The following is a 19,563-nucleotide window of genomic DNA, read 5'->3' as shown; positions in this document are numbered from 1 at the left end:
GCCCCTCCACATAACCTTTTAATTTAAAAACACCCATCTTGGATGAGGAAACAGCCACAACTCAAGGAAATTCGTAGGAAAATACAGTACATATCTTTAATATACAAAGATTCCAAATATACAACATGAAGTTTCGACGTTTCTTAATTTCTTCAGCTGGAAAGATCATCTGCAACAAAAATAAACATTTTTAGGATTTGATACACATCTTGATACCATTGGGAATATTGTACATTTGACTGTGGAAATGTGCAAAAATATTTTAAGAGATCCTTACCTTAGACTGCAATCATTGATGCAGGTTACCTGACACCAATGCAACAACTGCAAGATGGAGGGATTTTTTCAGGAAGTTGACTCTTTAGGTGAACAGGTTTGTTTTTTTGGTTTTTTTGAAATGGTCAACGACAGCATTTAAATGATAGCGCTTGTCTAACTGCCACACCTTGTTTTTTCCATCTATTTTTTGGCAGTGTTTTCTGACCATTTCAATTCTTTATTAGTTTGTTGTTGTTGTTGTTTTTTACACATTCAAAATGAAAGCAAGTAACTGAGAAAGTAAGCTTTCGGACAAATTATCTCAACCCAGACATAAGATATTTACAAGTGAGCTTTCAACCAACCAATGTAACACTATTCTGCAAAATCTTTAGTCTGTCATTTTGTTACACGGTAATACAGGATTTGTTCTCTGAAAGGGGATGATTCAGCACACTGTCACATGTCCAGGCAAACTAGTTATCCATCCTACAAAAGAAAAAAAAATCTACATTAAGAGCATTTTAAAAAAAAGTTGCATCTGGAATAATACATCTTAAAAATCAATCCAAGTTGCATGTTTTTCTTTTTTCAGCCAGTTACATGAGTTACGTGTGACATCAAGCCAAGGTGCCTTGTCAGATTTATAAACAGGCATGAAAATAAATAAATTGCTGGACATCTGGTCATCGTTGCACTCGGGTGTAAAAGAACATCGCAAATAGTCTTCATCTGCGCCAGGAGCGAGGTTCGTTGTCGTCATCCTCTTCGTCGTCATCCTGCAGCAAGGCCTCGTCGCTCAGTGACTCTTCTGGGTACTGGAGAGAAACAAAAAACAAGCAAGCTGTGAGCATACAGTGCACATACAGACGGTAGACACACATGTCGCCATTGTTCTGAACCGGGTTCTTATACAGATGTGCTTAAAGAAGAGTCAAGCACTGCATCATCATGGACTGTGCACAGAAAAGCTCTCATCGGAGCAGTCGTGTATAATGTCGCCCTCATGTGTTCGACGCTGGTATTACGACACTTGCACAGACACTTAAACTTTCCTCAGGATGATGCGGAATGCAATACGACTCATGTGTCTGCTCATCTGCAAGACAAAGAAAAATGGCACAAACCTCATCCTCCTCTGGCTCGGCCTGGTTCACATCAGCAGCATTCAGTGTCATGACAGGCTTGTGCCAGGCCAGGCGTAAATACCGGCTGTTCAACTTGATGCCGTGGAGGGCCGCCTGCAAAACAAAGCACGCAAGATGAAAACACATTAGATGAGTGAGAGAGGAAGGTAACCCCCCCACCCCCCAAAAAAACATTATTGCCTTAAATATCCTGAGAAGAATACGAAGGCGACTGACCTGCTCAGCCTCTGCTCTTGTCCTGTAGGTGATGACTGCAGACAAGGTGCTTTCATCAATCTGGCAATCTTCTATTTCTCCAAATTGCTTAAACAGCGTGAACATGGAACATTGGTCACCTCACAATCTGACAGAAACATCGCTTTCTGCGCCACATTATTCAGGAAAAAAAGCAGACTTACAGCAAAATGTGGCAGCAGGTCCACCCGCTCCAGCTCGGTGAAAGCAGAAATCTCCAGAGCTCTGGGTCGATGGTCCACAACCGCGTGGTGTGGAGCACCTCTCCCCCGTCCTCTGGCACCTCTGCCGCGGGCCCTTGGAGCGCCACGCCCTCGGGCTGACCCCCCGCGACCTCGGCCCGGAGTCAGCAGTCCCCTTTTAGCAGCCTGAACACAAAAAAAAACAAAAGGCGCAAACAAAAGAACATTTCGGTGGAATTAGAAGTACGACCTTGTATGTGAATGTCTCATTCAAAATAAGAGCATGTGTGTGGCTTCATGAGTAACACATCCTCTCGACAAAATGTGGGAAATCATCACAATTGATTGTAATCACTTAATTATTGATTTTCTGTTGCTGTGTGTTGTTGAATTATTATTGAGCTATATTCTGAGACCCCTTAGAATTTAATTTGAAGTCCAATGATCAGAGTACAAGATGTGATCACGGTATACAAAATGGCCGCCAGTGACAACTGATGACTCCGATTTGGCAATTAGCTAGCAAATCGGTGCACGAAAAGCCGAGCCATGACAACGAAAATGGCAGCATCTCGTTTAAAAATGATAACATTTGAAAAAAAAGCTTAGCAAAACATTGAGACATAGAGATTTTTTTTTTCTGCTTGCTTCTGGGTGTTTGGGGCAATGTACTGGATGTGTGAGAATTTTATTTCATGACACCCCGATTGTGGATGGCAGGATAAAGAATGACAGCCTCCTGTGCGGCCACCACTATTTCCGGCTGTGACCCTGCTGCCACGGAACTTGATGTCAAGTTGTGAGATTCAGGTTTACCTCAATCTGTAGCTGGGTATACTTGATCTTCAACAAAGCAGTGTCCTCCCCGGCTTGAGTCTTCTTGTACAGGTCCAGCTCTGTATCGAGCAGTTCTTTCTGAGCCTGGCGGAAGAAAGAACATTACATTTGATCTTTCACAGAAACAACATCAATTACAATACAGGACCTGTTATTCAATATTACAGTGCGCCCTCCACCCCAACCCATCCATTTTCTAAACCGCCTTATCCTCACGAGGGTCACGGGTGTGCTGGAGCCCGTCCCAGCCGTCTTAGGGCAGTAGGCGAAGGACACCCCGAACCGCTTGCTAGCCCATCATAGGGCACATGTAGACGAACAACCATTCACGCTCATAATTACATCTAAAGGGCGGCCCGGTAGGCCAGTGGTTAGCACGTCGGCTTCACAGTGCAGAGGTACCGGGTTCGATTCCAGCTCCGGCCTCCCTGTGTGGAGTTTGCATGTTCTCCCCGGGCCTGCGTGGGTTTTCTCCGGGTGCTCCGGTTTCCTCCCACATTCCAAAAACATGCGTGGCAGGCTGATTGAACACTCTAAATTGTCCCTAGGTGTGAGTGTGAGTGCGAATTAATGGTAGTTCGTTTCTGTGTGCCCTGCAATTGGCTGGCAACCGATTCAGGGTGTCCCCCGCCTACTGCCCGGAGACGGCTGGGATGGGCTCCAGCACCCCCCACGACCCTAGTGAGGATCAAGCGGCTCGGAAGATGAATGAATGAATTACATCTAAGGACAGTTTTGGAGTGCCCAATCAACCTGCCATGCATGTTTTTGGAAGGTGGGAGGAAGCCGGAGTACCCGGAGAAAACCCACACAGGCCCGGGGAGAACATGCAAACTCCAGGAAGGCCAGGGTCGGAACCGAACCCTGCACCTGTGCGCCGTAAGGCCAACGTGCTAACCAGTCCCTTTGCCCAACCGTAGTTGGGAATTCACCAAAGATGAAAAATGACATCCACATAAGAAAAAAAAAAAAGAACTGTATACAATCAGAGCTGAATGTGTGTGCTCTGCATCCACAACGTATTACTTGGTCCTTGCTCTTGATTGTGTGCAGGAGATGGCTGCTGCTGCTGCTGTTTGGGATGCCTTTGATCTCCTCCTGTAGTTTGGTGATACTCTTGGTTAAGGCGCCCAACGTTTCCATGACCTTGGCTTTATCCTCTGCTTTCATGGTTTTGTTTTTCTCAAGTTTGGAGATCAGGAGCTGTGGACAAAGCACGGGCAGCATGTGAGCATTTCGAAAGCAATGAGCGCATGCGACACCTTCATGGCGTTGGCACTCAGGTGGCCAGCTAAATACAAGCATGCGAATGGTTCCAATTTTGGATCGTAACAAAAAGTAGAGCGCTCTGAACAGCTGCTTGTTTGGGTCTCTGTTGGTATTTTCTTCAGCCTGCTTCAGAACAATCCATGCAGAAGATTTTACCTTCTGAGTTTCGATGTGCTTCTCCAGTATTTCCTGTTTTTTCTTCCGAACATCTTGCTGTAACTTCAGGGCTTCCTGGGAAAGCATTTACGGGACATTAGCAAATACTGACGCGGTTGAAAATGACAAATGCTTTTCCGTAGACGACCGCAACCGATCATCGGTTAGCCTTTTCCACTCGACTTTCAATTTGTTTGCAGTTCATTGGGAATTTCTACTGCCACACTTTGAGCACCACTTCGCCTCTCACCTGTTTCTTCTTCAGAGAGTCGTCGGCGTTTTTCTGCACAGCTTTCAGGGCCGCAGGATTGTACACCGTCTTCGACAGGCCCGCCAAAGTGGAAAACACCTGAAATTGCGTAAACCGTGAACACAAAGACCTTGAAGCAAACTAGAAGGGGAACGTCACGATCTAATTGGCTGACACTCGCCTTCTCCACAGGTGCGGCAGGTTTGGCAGAGTAAGCCAAGTGCTCCTTCGCTGCCACTTTTGCAGGGTTCTGAAGTGCAGCGACGGTTACGTGTTATTAACAAACGCTGGACTTTGACGAACAGCACTCCCCCACAAACACCCACCTTAGAAGCTACACCGGAGTTATGCGAAGGCTCAGAGTTGGCGGGGAGAAAGGGCCCAAGGCGATCTTTGACGGACTGCTTCAACGAAGTCACGGCGGGCTGCTGAGTGTTAAGAGATTCAAATGAATGCTCGCCCAAAAAAAAAAAGTCTTTGAAGGGTCTCAATGGAAGATTCTCCTCAAAACTACGCTGACAATATATTCAGCCAGTTATCAAAAATAAAAAAAATTAAAAAAGATAGAAGTTTACCAAGACTGGCTGCGGTTGCAACTGCTGTACGTGAGGCAGACCCTGCCCGAGTCCATCACTTCCGTTCTCCCGGAACCAGTGAACCCGAATAAAGCGGTTGTTGAGGACGGCCTCTGTGCTTTGTATGGCCCGCTTGGCCTCGTCCGGGGACGAAAACTGGATCAGCGCACCCTCGGGGTCATTCTGATAGGCCACCTTTGAAAACACAGAGTTTATTTTTTTTTTTTTTAAACATGCTAAGAGTAGGGAGGCCAGGTAGTCCAGTGGTTAGCACGTCGGCTTCACAGTGCAGAGGTACCGGGTTCGATTCCAGCTCCGGCCTCCCTGTGTGGAGTTTGCATGTTCTCCCCGGGCCTGCGTGGGTTTTCTCCGGGTGCTCCGGTTTCCTCCCACATTCCAAAAACATGCATGGCAGGCTAATTGAACACTCTAAAGTGTCCCTAAGTGTGAGTGTGAGCGTGAATGGTTGTTCGTTTCTGTGTGCCCTGCGATTGGCTGGCGACCGATTCAGGGTGTCCCCCGCCTACTGACCGGAGACAGCTGGGATAGGCTCCAGCACCCCCCGCGACCCTAGTGAGGATCAAGCGGTACGGAAGATGAATGAATGAATGAATGAATGCTAAGAGTGCAGACTCGAGGACACTTTGAATCATCCCTAAATTACGATTTGATGTATTTTGCATTCCTTACAACTAACAGAATGAACATTCAAAGCAAGTCCATTCATATCTAGGTCATTCCAAAAGATCCACATACTTTCTCTTGCAACCGTCAAATATAAATATGCCACAAACTGTGATCCCATAACAATTGAACAACAGTGTATCAAATGTCTTCTTAAACTCCACGATGCAAAGACTTAATGGCATACACGGTAAAGGGAAATTTGAGTGACATTACGGAAACATCCCTGTCAATTTTTGACAAAGTTACATATTAGCCCGTGGACAGAATCGCTTAGCTTTGCACCATCGGCCGGCTGACGAACAAAAAAAACCAAACAAACAAGACGACAGCAGTGAAAAGGTGACACACACCTGCAGGTTGACGATGGTTCCAAACTTGCTGAAATGTTCATTGAGTTTGCTGATGTTGTTGAGTTCGGAGGGAATCTGCCGAACCAGCAGCTTTGTGTTCGGGGAGTTGAAGGGACCTCTTCTGTGGTAACCCAGATGGTTGGGTTTGATATAGTTAGGTCTGGGGAGGGCAAAAGCATTAATGGTCTACATTTGTTATTCCAGCTAAGGCAATAACCCCCCCCCCTCCCCCACTTCTTCATGCGTCACCTGTCAAACCAAGGTTTCTTGTGGAGAATGCCTCCATCATGCAAAGCAGCTGGTCTCTTTCTCAGGCCAGAATCCATAACGATTCTCATACTGTTGTTTGGAACCTTGTCTGGGGAAGGACAAAACCCGACTTGACTCATGCGGCTAGAGAAGAGTTACGGAACATGCGGAGCTAAGATAAGAAAACCTTTATTAGTCTCACAATGGAGAAATTCCCGATTCACAGCAGCAAAGTTATGAAAGTAAGAAGTAGAACAACAAAATATAGGAGCTGCTGGAAAGGCAGCCACTCTCGCGGCGCCATTTTGAAGTCAAAATAACAAAAAAAACATAAGACAACACAGCTACGGAACATGTATGATATATGAAGTAGTTCCATGGTCCCAAATGAAACTTTGCCGTTTGGATGAGGCCTACCTTTGGGCGGCTGGTCCACATCCCCCATTGTGAGGCCAATCAGGTTGGGCCTCTGGGCATTGACCCGGTGGCGGTACATTGGCCTGGAGCTACTCGTTATACTGGGAGCCTCAGGGTTGTACACATCACTCTCATACGTATCTGCCGCATAGAGTACAAAACAAGCCACATTGACGTCCACAAGTTACCGGCGCATTCAACAAAGAGTGGACAAGAAGAGTCGCACAACTACCGATACCCGAGGGGAAAAGTGGTGTCGGCATTTGGGGCACTGAAGGGCGCATGCCAGAGGTGACAATCGTGGGAACGGCACTCGTTATGGAATTTGGAGGAGCATCCATTCCAGATGGTTGAAGTGGAGGAAGAGGTGGCGGTGGTCCTTAACGGGCAGAGAAAAGGAAAAAAAAAAAAAACAGTAAACACCCACGAACAGGCATAACTCATTCTTTTCCATACATTCAAGTGCCGGTCGATCTACGTTCCAACCCTCATCTATGGTCACGAGCTATGGGTCGTGACCGAAAGAACGAGATCCCGGATACAAGCGGCCGAAATGAGTTTTCTCCGCAGGGTGTCCGGGCACTCCCTTAGAGATAAGGTGAGAAGCTCGGTCATCCGGGAGGGGCTCCGAGTCGAGCCACTTCTCCTCCACATCGAGAGGAGCCAGATGAGGTGGCTTGGGCATCTGATTCGGATGCCTCCTGAACGCCTCCCTGGTGAGGTGTTCCGGGCATGTCCCACCGGGAGGAGACCCCGAGGAAGACCCAGGACACGCTGGAGAGACTATGTCACCCAGCTGGCCTGGGAACGCCTCGGGATCCCCCGGGGAGAGCTGGAAGAAGTAGCTAGGGAGAGGGAAGTCTGGGCTTCCCTGCTAAAGCTGTTGCCCCCGCGACCCGGCCCCGGATAAGCGGTAGAAGATGGATGGATGGATGACATTCAAGTGCGACCACCGCATATCGGGCGTTGTAGCCCTTTTAAAAAATGTCGCTCAAACTTCGAGTGCCTCTCTCTTAAGAAAAACGATCTCAATTCTTACCTGCAACTGGCGGAAGGCTTGGCGGCAGGGTGCCCGGCGGGGGTACAGGAGGCCCCAGATTCACAGGCGAGGGGTTCATCAGCGGCGGAGGCGGGAGGCCCGGAGGCGGGGGGCCGTCCACACCTGGGATGGGTGGCGGTTGGAAGGGCAGCATGCTGGGCAGACCCACGTCCTCCACGACAACCGGGTCACTTCCATGGTCGAAAGGGCACATGTCTCCTCTCATGCAGAAGCCTTTCTCTGAAGGACAGACGTGACATCATTACCGAAATCACGTCCACCTGCGTGAAGTGACCGCAAAACGCTCAGGCTGCCCACTTTTCTCTTTGGCTCACCGTCATAGTCGCGGCACCGTTTTCTCGGCTGAGGGGGGGGCCCCCTGAAAGGGCCGCGATCCACCGGTCGCTCTGGGTGGAAGTCTGACCAGCTCTCGGTTGTGTTATTGCTGTGATGATGAGTGGGCGCGATGACCGTGATGGTGCTGCTCAGTGTTGGCACGGGGAACTGGGAAGTGGTTGCGGTGGACGCCAGAACGGCTGCGTTGTAACCCTCGGCACCTTCCGGCCTGTCCGCTCGATCGTGATCGTACTTCAACTTCCCAGAATCCCGTTCTGTAAACCAAGAGTGTGACAAGAATTGCAGTTCACACGGTCACGTGAATGAAACCAAAGCCGGTCATTCGACAGCCGACTGCTTGATATTTGAAGTTCTTGATAAGTGTTGCCGGTTTGTCCGGAGTCTGTCTATTCCAAAGCAATCGCTGGATTGCAAAGTCCTGGATGTGTGAAATTAATACGGGTTGCCAGGTCTTTCTTCCTATTCAGGGCAGACTCTGGATATGTGAAATTAATACGGGTTGCCAGGTCTTTCTTCCTATTCAGGGCAGTCTCTGGATATGTGAAATTAATACGGGTTGCCAGGTCTTTCTTCCTATTCAGGGCAGTCTCCGGATATGTGAAATTAATACGGGTTGCCAGGTCTTTCTTCCTATTCAAAGCAGACTAATGCCTATATTGAATGCCTTTTCTTTTATCTATAGCACCATGAGTCACCCTGGAAGATGGATTCCCCCATCTGTGGTCCTTTCTCAAAGTTTCGCCCCCCCCCCCTACATATGTAAATTATATGCAACTTACATATATGTAAGTTATTCCTTCCTATCCTTGAGTGGGATGTTCATATTTGTCAACTGTGGGCCTATAAAAACTGATGAGACTCCTTTCTGATTACAGGCTATATCAATAGATTTGAGTGGACTTGACGTTCAGTAATTGCCTGCACACTCAACAATCAATGTCTTACCTCGACTCCTGCTTCTTGAGCGAGTTCTGCTGTGAGTAGGACTCCCGCTTCGGGCACGATCCCGCTCCCGGTCTCGATCTCTGTCCCGATCTCTCTCCCTGTCCCTGTCTCGGTCACGGTCTCGAGTGCGATCTTTGCTCCAACTCCGGCTGCGGCTACGACTGTAGCTACGACTGCGACCCCTCCTCCGATTGTAGCGATCACGGTACGAGTCCCTTCTGGGTGGGTTGCGGTCATAATCCCTCTTCCTGGAACGGTCCTCTCTTTTACGATCATCAACTCTCCTAATGTTTTGGATAGCAACAATATATATATATGTATGACAGGCAGTTCAAGATTATACCATGCACGGCATGTATAATAGACAATCGGCGCACGCACCTGCCGTCTCGACTGTAGCGGGAACTTGTTGGAGGGCTGTTATTCACTCGTCGAGAGAACTTTTTGTCACGTTCTTCTTCTCGGTTTGCCTGAATAACAAAAACTATGCCTGTTAGCCCAAAATTTGCAGCTGTACTTAAAAAAAAGTAATCATTTTACAAAGATTTCGCTAAGGACACACATGCTAAATAAGCTATTATGTGTAACTGTCTGTTCCTTCTTTTCATCTGGTACAATTAGGAACAAATTATACATTTTCATGATTTAAGAAAAGTGACCTCGTCTTTTTTCTGCTCATCTTTCTCAACTTTGACAAAGGCAGGTTGAGGTTCCATTGGAGGCAGGTAGCTTTTGTTGTCTATAGCTTCAAACAGCTTGTCCACAAATTGCTGGGTCTCTGGAAGAGAATTTTAATCAACAACAAGAAATGAATCGATAGAAAACATCGTGACGTTGTTACTGCAAGATCGATAGGTACCCTTCTGGAGAAACACGTCCAACTGGTCAATACACAAGGCTTTCAATTCTTTTTCAGTTTTGTCTTTCTTCACCAGGGCAACAACATACTTGGCGAGCGCCGAGGGGTCTGCATCGCAGCTACAATAGCAGAACAAACACAACTCTTAAATCGAAGCAGCTCCTCGGGAGTAATAATATTTTTTTATGAAATGAATGTGCTTTAAATGCCACCCATACGTCGCTACTGTGTAAGCGTGCGCTTGTGCGGCAAAATCTCATTCAGACCGAGTTAAACCAGAGTGTCAACGGAGTCGTGGCTAACAGCTAACATTTGTACCTACATGGGCTCGAGCGTGTCAGACAGCCATGTTTTCAAAGCATCCAGATTTTCAATTATCATTTTAGATCCAGCCGGAAATTGTTTTCGTCACAACTGACCAGACTGATTAGACGCTTTGAGGGGTCGTGGACATTTGCTGAAGTAAGAAAGTACCACTTTAGTCTTCAGTTTAAGCTAAAGAGGCTAAACGCGCCGTTAGCTTAACTCAGCAGCAACAATGCTGGCTGCTTTGCCTAAGTCCCAGGCCGCAAAACGTGCTATCGGATGCCCGTAACGTGATTGTTACGGATTCGCGACTCGGGTGCGCCAATATGCCAACCGTTTCCACTAACTCAACTCTAGACTAGAATTAAAATTAACCAGTTTTTAAAAAATGCAGGTCACTCGCACGCTGAACGTATCACTTTATTTACGCCTCTCGGTAGCTAACGTGCCTGTCCGAATATTTACTTCCGCTCCTGATCTCGTTAGCAGCTATCGCGAGACGAGCGTTGACTCAAGAACACGTTTCAATTGGATGATTTGACCACCGTTGGCTGTGCTGGTGTCGATTGAACATTGGGGGAAAAATACATAAACGGAGTTGTGTGTCATAGAAAAAAACATGAAAAGAGAAGTGTGTCATGAAAAAATAAACAGAATAAAAGGAGCTGTGTGTCACCAAACCTGCGTTTATACTTTAACTTTATATATGAACGCCAATTCATCTAATTTACATTTCAAACCGTGCTATGCACATGTAGTTATGGACATCATGCACGGTATATTTGGTGGAAATCTTTCGAGTTTTCTCGTGGCTATTATGAATCATCCATCCATTTTCACATTTTTAACCAGTAAAAATACGTCTGACAGAACAAAAAAAAATAAGAGCACAAACCATGCATGATTCCAATATATTTATGGTTTCCAGTTTTACTGAAACTACAGTAAGAGCAGTAAAAAATACGATCAAGCAGATAAATACAAATACATATTTCTGTTAAAGATATAGAAGATCAGTACAAATCATTTTTCAAATCATAATTTGATTATATTTATGGTTTCCAGTTTTACTGAGGCTACAGTAAGCAGTAAGAGCAGTCAAAAACAAAAAATACAATTGAACAGATAATTACAGCTACATAAAATGGTTCTATTTTCCTCCATTGAAATACTTAATCCCTTCCCTTGTTACGTACCTTACCTCCAAATAGATAAAACTATGCATCCATAAAAAGAAAACAAAAGAAACAGTTTTGTCCTGACACAGTGCATATAAAAAACACAAAGCTCCTACATTTTATTCATGTCACAGTCCGCACTCTTTTACAAATAACTCCCCATCTATTGTTGGTTTTAAAAAAGAAAAGTAGTTCAGAACACAAATAACAGTCAGTAAAACAACATAATTATGTTCATTGCTTATGAAAAAAAAAACGGATCCTCGATACATTCACTGTTTACCATCAACATTCATCGTCAAACCCAGGGGGAGGAAAACGGACGTGTGAAAACGTGCTGCAAATGATATCAATCAACCCCTGCATCAATTTTCAAAGGCACTGCGTGATTTTCGAGTACAGTTCTCGTTGCACTTATTAGTTTCATAGCAGAGAACCGGATAAATGACTGGAGTCACAGCTCTCACAACAAAATGCAGTGCTTTGATCTCCAAAGGAAAAACAGACTACTAGCTACAGTATTTGACTTGATAGTAGCGGTCCAGTAAGATGTTTGTCCTTCATTTGTTGCCCGAGTAAAACCTCGGTACAGACACTGGACGATGTGCAGAGATCAGTCTTGTGAGAATTGAGATTTAAAAAAAAACATACAGTAGAGTTGCAGAGAGAAATTTTGGGCTAATTTTGTCTGTCAATGAACTGCAGGTGGATGGGGGTCGCAGGGCAGAGAAGACCGTGAGTTTTGGCCTTCACTTCAGCAGTGAGAGGCGACGTGCCAATGTGAAACCTTTGGATGAGCTGCACAACAACAAGACAAGAGTGAGCAACGTGCATTCCTGCAAATATTGTACTGCAGACGTACGATCGTTGGAACAAGTGAAATGTTTGTGTTGCCATCAGTGTGGTTTTATTTCTTACCCTGGTCAGAACTAGATGCATTTCTAACTCGGCTATTCTTCTGCCAATGCAGCTCCTGATACCATAGCCAAAGGGAATGGAGCCAAAGTTGTCCACGCGATCTGAGGCATCTTTTCTGATCCAACGATCTGGCCGGAAGTCTAAAGCATCGGCAAAGTTCTCCTCGTCCAAGGAAGTGGAGTAGTGGCACAGAGCTAACTGAGTCTTGCAAAGCGGGGGAGAAAGAAAGCTATTGAGAACAACTGCACTGCATTAGTACGACAAAGATGCGTGAGTCATGCAGGATCACATTACAATTGGCTGCGGTGCATGAAACAAAAAAAAAAGACTCTTATTTTTCTCGAGCACATGCTGACCATACAAGACACACATGTATAATGTCCACACGAGTCGTACCCCTTTGGGAATGTAGTATCCGCCCACCACCAAGTCATCCTGGGTAATCCGTCCATTGCCTGGGAGAACTGGAAAAAGCCTGCTCCCAGGGAGGAGCACACAAAGACTATTAATCAGCTGCACGATAATAGCTTTTACGATAGGACACAAAGATCACAATACTAAAACACACACATTTCATAACGTGTCTAAATGCCACGGCCAAAAATGGAATTGCTAGCTTGCAATGTGCACCTGAGAGTCTCTTTGACCAGGCCTTTGATTAGAGGCAAGCGTGCTATGTCTTCGGCTGCGGCAACAGCTCGTGGTCCCAAAGTCCTCACCACCTCCATGTAAATTTGCTCTTGGATTTGAGGATGACGTGCTAACAGGTAGCTGGCCCACGATAGAGTGAAGGAGGTCTGCAAAAAAACAACAACAAAAAAACAAAAAACGGACAAAGAAAACAGACAGCGAGAGCTCGTTACATTTTGGGAATCGTTTTGAAAGTGGGGACCGCTTTAGTAAAGTCCATTAAATTACTGAGACGGGTTTTGTAAGCGCTGACTGAAGTGCAAGCTGATCTAAGAGTTTTCGTCACGTTGCGTAAGCGTTCAGAAAGAGTGGGGGCTTTGTGAGTGTGGGGTTCTGGCGGGGGGGTCTGTCTTTTTTTTTTTTCCACGTGCTGAGCAGACAGCAGCTGCACTGTCGTCCTTTAGCCCGCTTGCCATTATTCAGCATATACTGTACCTTAATTAGACGTGCTAAATCCAGCCACGCTTTTTTGTTCCACGACTGGAATAAAAATACTCACCATTCAGACTAAACACTGAAATACCCTCACCCTCACACAAAATATTTCCTCTGACCCGACCAGCCGATGTCGTTGCGCACGCTGGTACATTTTCTCAGAAAGAAGCCAGTTTACTGCGCGTCATCTTCTGATACTGTGCAGTTTATCCGAGTTATCAACTCGGATCGCGCTGGCTCTTTCCATTCAGCCTTCTTGTGACTTTCCCACCCAAGTATTTCATGACGCTTGCGGATTAGTCACTATGAATAGAGCCTGGAGATCGCTGCTGGATCACTGTCTGACAATGAACAAACAAAACCTTTATCCAGCCCATTCTTTTCATTTGGGAACCTTCCAGCCACCGGCTTACAGTATGGCCCTTCCGATATGTCCCCCACACCTCCTGAGACTGTCCCCCTCACCTCCCCCCGCCTCCATTTCGCACCCTTGCAGCTCATCGTGGCCAGCTGGCAGAGACGCCGGCAACACCTGCGACAAAGGCCAAGGGGAATCATATGACAAAGTTTCATCCAATCACTCCATCCCCCCACAATCTCGGATTTTCTAGCCTCCATTTTACACCCGGGATCATCTTCACTCCCTCTCCATTATATGGCTCGTAGATTCAAAGAGAATTTGGCTCACTCCATTCCCACTCACCCAGCTCACCTCTGCCCAGTCTGCGCCATAACTCTAGCTACGGCTAACGCGTCTTGACAGCTCCTGTGTTTGCTGAGTAAAGGCACAGCGCAGCTAAATCCACCCCCTACCAGCACATGGCCGTTGCTACAAGTTCAACAAAAACACACACACTTTTATCCTGCCGTCCGTCCCACCCCCTCTCCACCCCCCAGATGAGGACAAAACAACCCCGGGCCCATAATTCGAAAAAAAAAAAAATCCAACAGTACCCCCAAACAAATTAGGCAGATGTTCACATTCCTATTCTTGCTCCAGACATGGATGACACTTTTGCAAAGCGATGACTTAAATTTCATTTGGGACATCTCTCAGAATCTTTTCCCCCAAATAAGCCCAAAGTCCAGTGGTTAGCACGTTGGTTTCACAGTGCGGAGGTACCGGGTTCGATTCCAGCTCCGGCCTCCCTGTGTGGAGTTTGCATGTTCTCCCCGGGCCTGCGTGGGTTTTCTCCGGGTGCTCCGGTTTCCTCCCACATTCCAAAAACATGCGTGGCAGACTGATTGAACACTCTGAATTGTCCCTAGGTGTGAGTGTGAGTGCGAATGGTTGTTCGTTTCTGTGTGCCCTGCGATTGGCTGGCAACCGATTCAGGGTGTCCCCCGCCTACTGCCCGAAGACAGCTAGGATAGGCTCCAGCACCCCCGCGACCCTAGTGAGGATCAAGCGGCTCGGAAGATAACCCTTTGTGACAAATGTAGTCGTATCATTAGAAAACCTTTTTGAAAAAAACCAAAAAAACATATAAGGGACTCCGATCTGATGACTGATGAATTATTCGTTCAACCAAATCATGGTTAAAAAAAAATGTAATAACAATAACTCGCTAAATGACGATGACTTGTGTTCCTGCAAGTACTTTCTAATCGGGGCCTTGTGTGGAAACACATCAAGTCCAAACACAGATGTCCGAAGGGGAACAAAAAAAAAAAAAAAAAGAGAGAGACAAAAGCCGCCCCCTCCCATGTACATCTAACAGACACGGCCCAACCAGAAGAAAGAAAATAAGGGAACAAGATTGTCAGAGGGGGGTTCTGTGGAAACCACCCCACCCCACCCCATCACCATTCACTACTCGAACCTGACGCTGGCACAGCTACACAAGCATGGATGTGGCGCCACCCTTGAAACCCAACACTCACACTCACACACACACACACACACACACACACACACACACACGTGTGATTCCTTCATCTGCTGCAAAAGCACACATCCAGTGCGCCCCGCTACATTCCTCGACTGCGCCGAGCGCCTTTTCACACACCGTGTCGACCCCTGCGAGTAACATCTCTGTCGCATTGGCGTAGATTTCCTCCATGCTCATCTCCTTGGTGACGAGCATGTGCGTTAGCAGTCCTCCCTTCACCTCCTCTCCCCGCTCAAGCTGGGCCTTAATCTGACTGAGCCTCTTATCAATGTGAATAACGCCTGGGAGCGGAGACACACAGAGAAGGTGGGATGAATAGAGGAGAGGGTGAGGGTGGAAGGGGGGGGGCAACAAGAGAAGGGAAGTAGAGGGGAGGGTGGTGAAAGAAAGAAAAGAAACGGAAGTGAGAAGCAGGTTATGCAACAAAAAAAAAAAAGAAGCCATACTCCCACAATCTTATTCAGTAAGGTATTTATTTCACTTTCCTTTCACAATCGCCATTTTTGGGCATGATGCATCCTCGAGAAAGGTTTTACATGGGCTTTTTTTTCATAAAACTCTCAAATCATATGCACATACTCCATCTATATGTATATGATTGTGTGCGTGTAGACGCTAAACGATGACTTACTGAATTTGAAGAGGCCATCCCAAGAGAAGCAGAACTCCTCCCAAGGTTTTGGAATGATGGGCCGCAGCCACTTGGGGATGGCGCCGGCGTACATGGTGGTCTTGAAGGAACTGAACATGAGGTTCAGTGCATTGATGTAGTTTTGAGTGTCCTGGGGAATCTCGTTTTCCAGACAGCCTAAACGGCACTCGTACAAAATGGCCGCTATACCTGTCAAGAGAACAAAAGGAAACGCCAAACTGTTTTAATTCGTGTCCATTACAAAAAGGGCCTCCTCTTTTACTAACCTTCCATGGCGTATTTGAAGAAGAGATCATTCACGTTGACCGCACTCGCTCCACCCACCCCATGGCTACAAACTCTCTCGATCAGGTCGTCTACCACCTTGTTAATATCGTCGGAGAAGACCGCCACATCCCGGGGGCGCATGATGAGCTGCCGTAGGACGCTTCGCATTTTCAGCCAATGCTCTCCCTCCCTGTAGAAAATAGTCATGGAAAATTAGGGAGTGATAGCAAATTGCTCTGATACAGTTGCTCCAGATTTTTTCTGATGAACGCAGTAATACGTCCGGTACATCTGTGCCACTTTATTGAGAGAACAACTCTACTCACGCTGAGATGAGGCCGGTTGAACGTCCCCTCATGTCTCTGTATTCTTTCCAGGACTCCATGTTGGCTCTCTGAGGGGCCACACCTTCAGCCCTCAGCACTTCCGCCACCAGATCACGACCGGCGATGGAGACCACCAGTTGAGGCCCAAAACGGGATTTGAAAATTTTCCCATATTTCTTGCTGTGCTCCATCTATGACACATTGGCGCCCGTTAACAGACGCTGATAACATATTAAGATTAAGAAAAGATTAAGAAAACCTTTATTAGTCTCGCAATGGAGAAATTCCAGATTCACAGCAGCAAAGCTATGAAAGGAAGAAGTAGAACAACAAAAAAATAGGAGCTGCTGGAAAGGCAGCCACTCTCGCGGCGCCATTTTGAAGTCAACATAACAAAAAAATAACACAAGACAACACATAGGACAGAGACAGTCGTGCAATCTTCACCATTTTTCTGCATACACTTTGTTGTCTGAAGCAGTTCTAGATGAAAGAGGAGAGGATCAAAGTGTCCTTTCACCAGTGGATCAGAGACATCATGCTGAAAATGTGCACACGTCTGCTACAAGCAAAGTTTTGAAAGCAAACACGAAGCTGTAGCGTCCATTGACGAAAGAGATTAGTTCACTTCTCCTGTCCCACATAATCCGCTTCAAACTCCAAGCCGCGACTCCCAGCTCCAAATCCGCATCGGCACTCCGCGTCATATTCTTGTTTGGTCATCTTTATTTTCAATTTTTTTTTCCATTAAAAAAAAAAGTTATTTTTTCCATAACTTGGTTCCTTACTTTTAAGAAGAATATGATGTTCACCAATGTATAACAACGCTCCGCAGAATTCATGAGCAAATTTAGGTGCGCTTCTCACGAGTGAACCTCGTTTTTAATGCTTTTGTAACCCCGTTCAAATGCAAGAAAATTGTAACGTGTGTACATATTAGTTTCCCATCGTGTCTACGGAAAGGCTGCAATAAGCCACTTCAGAAGAAAAGAGCAATGATGGATAGATGCTGGGACGACGCCACACCACGGTTGGGGGGGTGCTTTAGCCCCGTGAGAAATCAGTGTAGCCACAGATAAGCCCCTCCATCATTTTATTTCATACTTAATCATATATTTCTGAATGACCCCCCCCCCCACCCCCCAATCCTACAGTCGTGCCTCAATTAATAGCGTGATTATAAATCAGTTACGCGAATCAAAACAACAAAAGTTAATGTTTTAGGCATGCTTAGCGTTAAAACACGAATAGTGTAGTAAATGCATTTATACAATACAGTACGAGACGTGTACGGATCAGAGGCAAAAAAAACAAAAACGACTGGCAGAGTGGAATAAAATAAAACCAATCTTAATTTACTTTTTTTTTAACCCACAACGGTTTGGAAATATAACAATGGACGATTCGCGTGATGCGCTTTTTCCGAACACCCTGAGCCAGTTTACCAATTTTTTTTAGGCGCATTTACCTGAATTTGATGAATTCTACTAAAACCGTCCCTCCAGAAGAACTCGACGAGGTTGGACGTCGTGCTGGGTCCCGGCATCTCCTTCAAACTTTTAACTCGAGTCTTTTTATCGGCCAGCTGCGCCGCTGTGATGAGACCCGGGGACCCGCCGTCCTCGCCTGTAGACGCGGGCACCCCAAAAGCCTCGCTGGGCGCCGACTTGTGCAAAGCCCGCAGTGTGACCACCAGGTGCTTATTCAGATGATCGCCCTGCAAATATTTCCAGCAAGCGGCCGTCAAATGATTGAGCACGGCCATTTTTTTTTTTTGGGTGACTGTGTCCCGTGCTTAAAAGCGACCTCGGCGGCGTTTACATGTAGCACGTGCTCGCCCTGTGGGGCTTCCAGTCATGTGAAGTTGCTGGGCTTGTGTTGTGAAGCGCTTTTTAAACGGTGCCTTGTACAACTTCAATGAAAGAAGAGGATTGGACGTTTGCTTCGGGAGACCTCTGAATACGGATGTGGGCGTTTTCTTCCGCCCCCCCCCCCTAAAAAGACTGCTGGGTTCATCCTTTCCGTGGGAAAAGGAGGGGTTGATTCCAACGTGCCGGGGAAAAGAAAAAAAACTTGTTACGTCACAGCGATCCATCGCCATGCGTGCACCCGCACATACAGCACATAAAGGCGTACAAAGCCAAAATGAAGCTTTATGAGCACGTTTTTTAATGTGTTGCAAGATCGCTAAAGGAATTGGTTGTGTATACAGTCATACTACTTTTACAACGCCATTAAACGAGAAAGCACACTTTCTTCAGAGCCTGAGTTGAGTTACCTCATGGTAACTCAATTTACATATCATCCGCCCTCTGTGCAGACGTGCGAATACAACCCGTTGCAAACCGAGTGGCCTCAAATGTTAGCAAAAACAGGATTCACAGAGTGCAGAACCCCTTGGTCTGGCAAAAAGTGAATGGGCAAAGGTGGACACTTTCCCACGCTCACTTCTTTGGCTGGGTGCACAAAGCGAGAGACCATAGATGCCATTCTTGAGTTCTATTGAAGAAATTTGTCTCGACTTTAAAACACAGACACCCCCTCAAATCTCATCCCAAGCATTTCCATAAGTCAAGGAAAAATAAAGCTTGCCTTTTGTCGCATGTACAACTGAACTGGAAATCTGACAAACCTTTATAAGACATGAATGAAACAGATGAAAGTCAATATCTGAGAAATCCGAGTTTAGGAAAGGTGCCTCAATGCAACATTGAACCCTCAACTCAACTGTATTTCTCGAGCACTTGAAAACAACCACCGCTGAATAAAAAGTGCTGTACACAGAGCAAAAATATGTCATACAACATCAAACAATAAAACAATAAATGAATGTCAAAGACAGCAGAAAGCACAAAAACATTCCAACAAAAAAATCAAGTCTCAGGCTAAGTCAAAATCCAAAGAATAAAAAATTTATTTGAAGACTGGTTTTCAAGATGGGCAGCGAGGGGCCTTGCCCAAAGTTCATTCCAAAGAGCGGCATCTGCAACCGAAAAGGCTTGATCCCCTTTGAGCCTCCGCTTGGTATTCTTACGAGTACCAGTCAAGAGGCGAGCAGCAGCATTATGGACCAACTGGAGATGCTTT

The 19,563-nt window shown here is 46.2% G+C and overlaps 2 protein-coding genes across 5 annotated transcripts; both read right to left on the bottom strand.

Moving 5' to 3' along the window:
* Positions 1 to 475: 475 nt before the first annotated feature.
* On the bottom strand, positions 476 to 10,621 carry rbm26 (RNA binding motif protein 26). 3 transcript variants are annotated; one of them, XM_052062635.1, is made up of 22 exons: positions 10,135 to 10,621; positions 9,813 to 9,931; positions 9,613 to 9,731; positions 9,335 to 9,423; positions 8,954 to 9,237; positions 7,987 to 8,262; positions 7,652 to 7,891; positions 6,845 to 6,991; positions 6,613 to 6,753; positions 6,196 to 6,304; positions 5,947 to 6,106; positions 4,916 to 5,104; positions 4,661 to 4,759; positions 4,516 to 4,584; positions 4,335 to 4,433; positions 4,085 to 4,159; positions 3,686 to 3,862; positions 2,639 to 2,743; positions 1,805 to 2,008; positions 1,623 to 1,709; positions 1,386 to 1,499; positions 476 to 1,076 (listed from the first exon to the last, which is right to left on the bottom strand). In XM_052062635.1, the coding sequence occupies exons 1-22, from the start codon at positions 10,191 to 10,193 to the stop codon at positions 987 to 989; spliced, it is 3,051 nt and encodes a 1,016-aa protein (XP_051918595.1). In that variant the 5' UTR covers positions 10,194 to 10,621; the 3' UTR covers positions 476 to 986. The 3 variants fall into 3 exon arrangements, with proteins under 3 accessions (XP_051918595.1, XP_051918593.1, XP_051918594.1); XM_052062633.1 differs by having other exon boundaries at positions 4,661 to 4,762; positions 4,910 to 5,104; positions 6,851 to 6,991; positions 10,135 to 10,620; XM_052062634.1 differs by having other exon boundaries at positions 4,910 to 5,104; positions 6,851 to 6,991; positions 10,135 to 10,620.
* A 396-nt stretch (positions 10,622 to 11,017) lies between these two features.
* On the bottom strand, positions 11,018 to 18,443 carry LOC127599041 (cytochrome P450 27C1). 2 transcript variants are annotated; one of them, XM_052062682.1, is made up of 10 exons: positions 18,298 to 18,443; positions 17,945 to 18,193; positions 16,477 to 16,667; positions 16,150 to 16,340; positions 15,863 to 16,072; positions 15,349 to 15,512; positions 12,845 to 13,011; positions 12,611 to 12,689; positions 12,215 to 12,418; positions 11,018 to 12,094 (listed from the first exon to the last, which is right to left on the bottom strand). In XM_052062682.1, the coding sequence occupies exons 2-10, from the start codon at positions 18,020 to 18,022 to the stop codon at positions 11,975 to 11,977; spliced, it is 1,404 nt and encodes a 467-aa protein (XP_051918642.1). In that variant the 5' UTR covers positions 18,023 to 18,193; positions 18,298 to 18,443; the 3' UTR covers positions 11,018 to 11,974. The 2 variants fall into 2 exon arrangements, with proteins under 2 accessions (XP_051918642.1, XP_051918641.1); XM_052062681.1 differs by having other exon boundaries at positions 17,945 to 18,442.
* Between the last annotated feature and the right edge of the window lie 1,120 nt (positions 18,444 to 19,563).

The sequence above is a fragment of the Hippocampus zosterae genome, chromosome 4 (assembly GCF_025434085.1).
Source record: "Hippocampus zosterae strain Florida chromosome 4, ASM2543408v3, whole genome shotgun sequence".
NCBI classification, from domain to species: Eukaryota; Metazoa; Chordata; class Actinopteri; order Syngnathiformes; family Syngnathidae; genus Hippocampus; species Hippocampus zosterae.
Note: the sequence above shows the minus strand (reverse complement) of the source record. Positions and strands in the feature narration are given on the sequence as shown.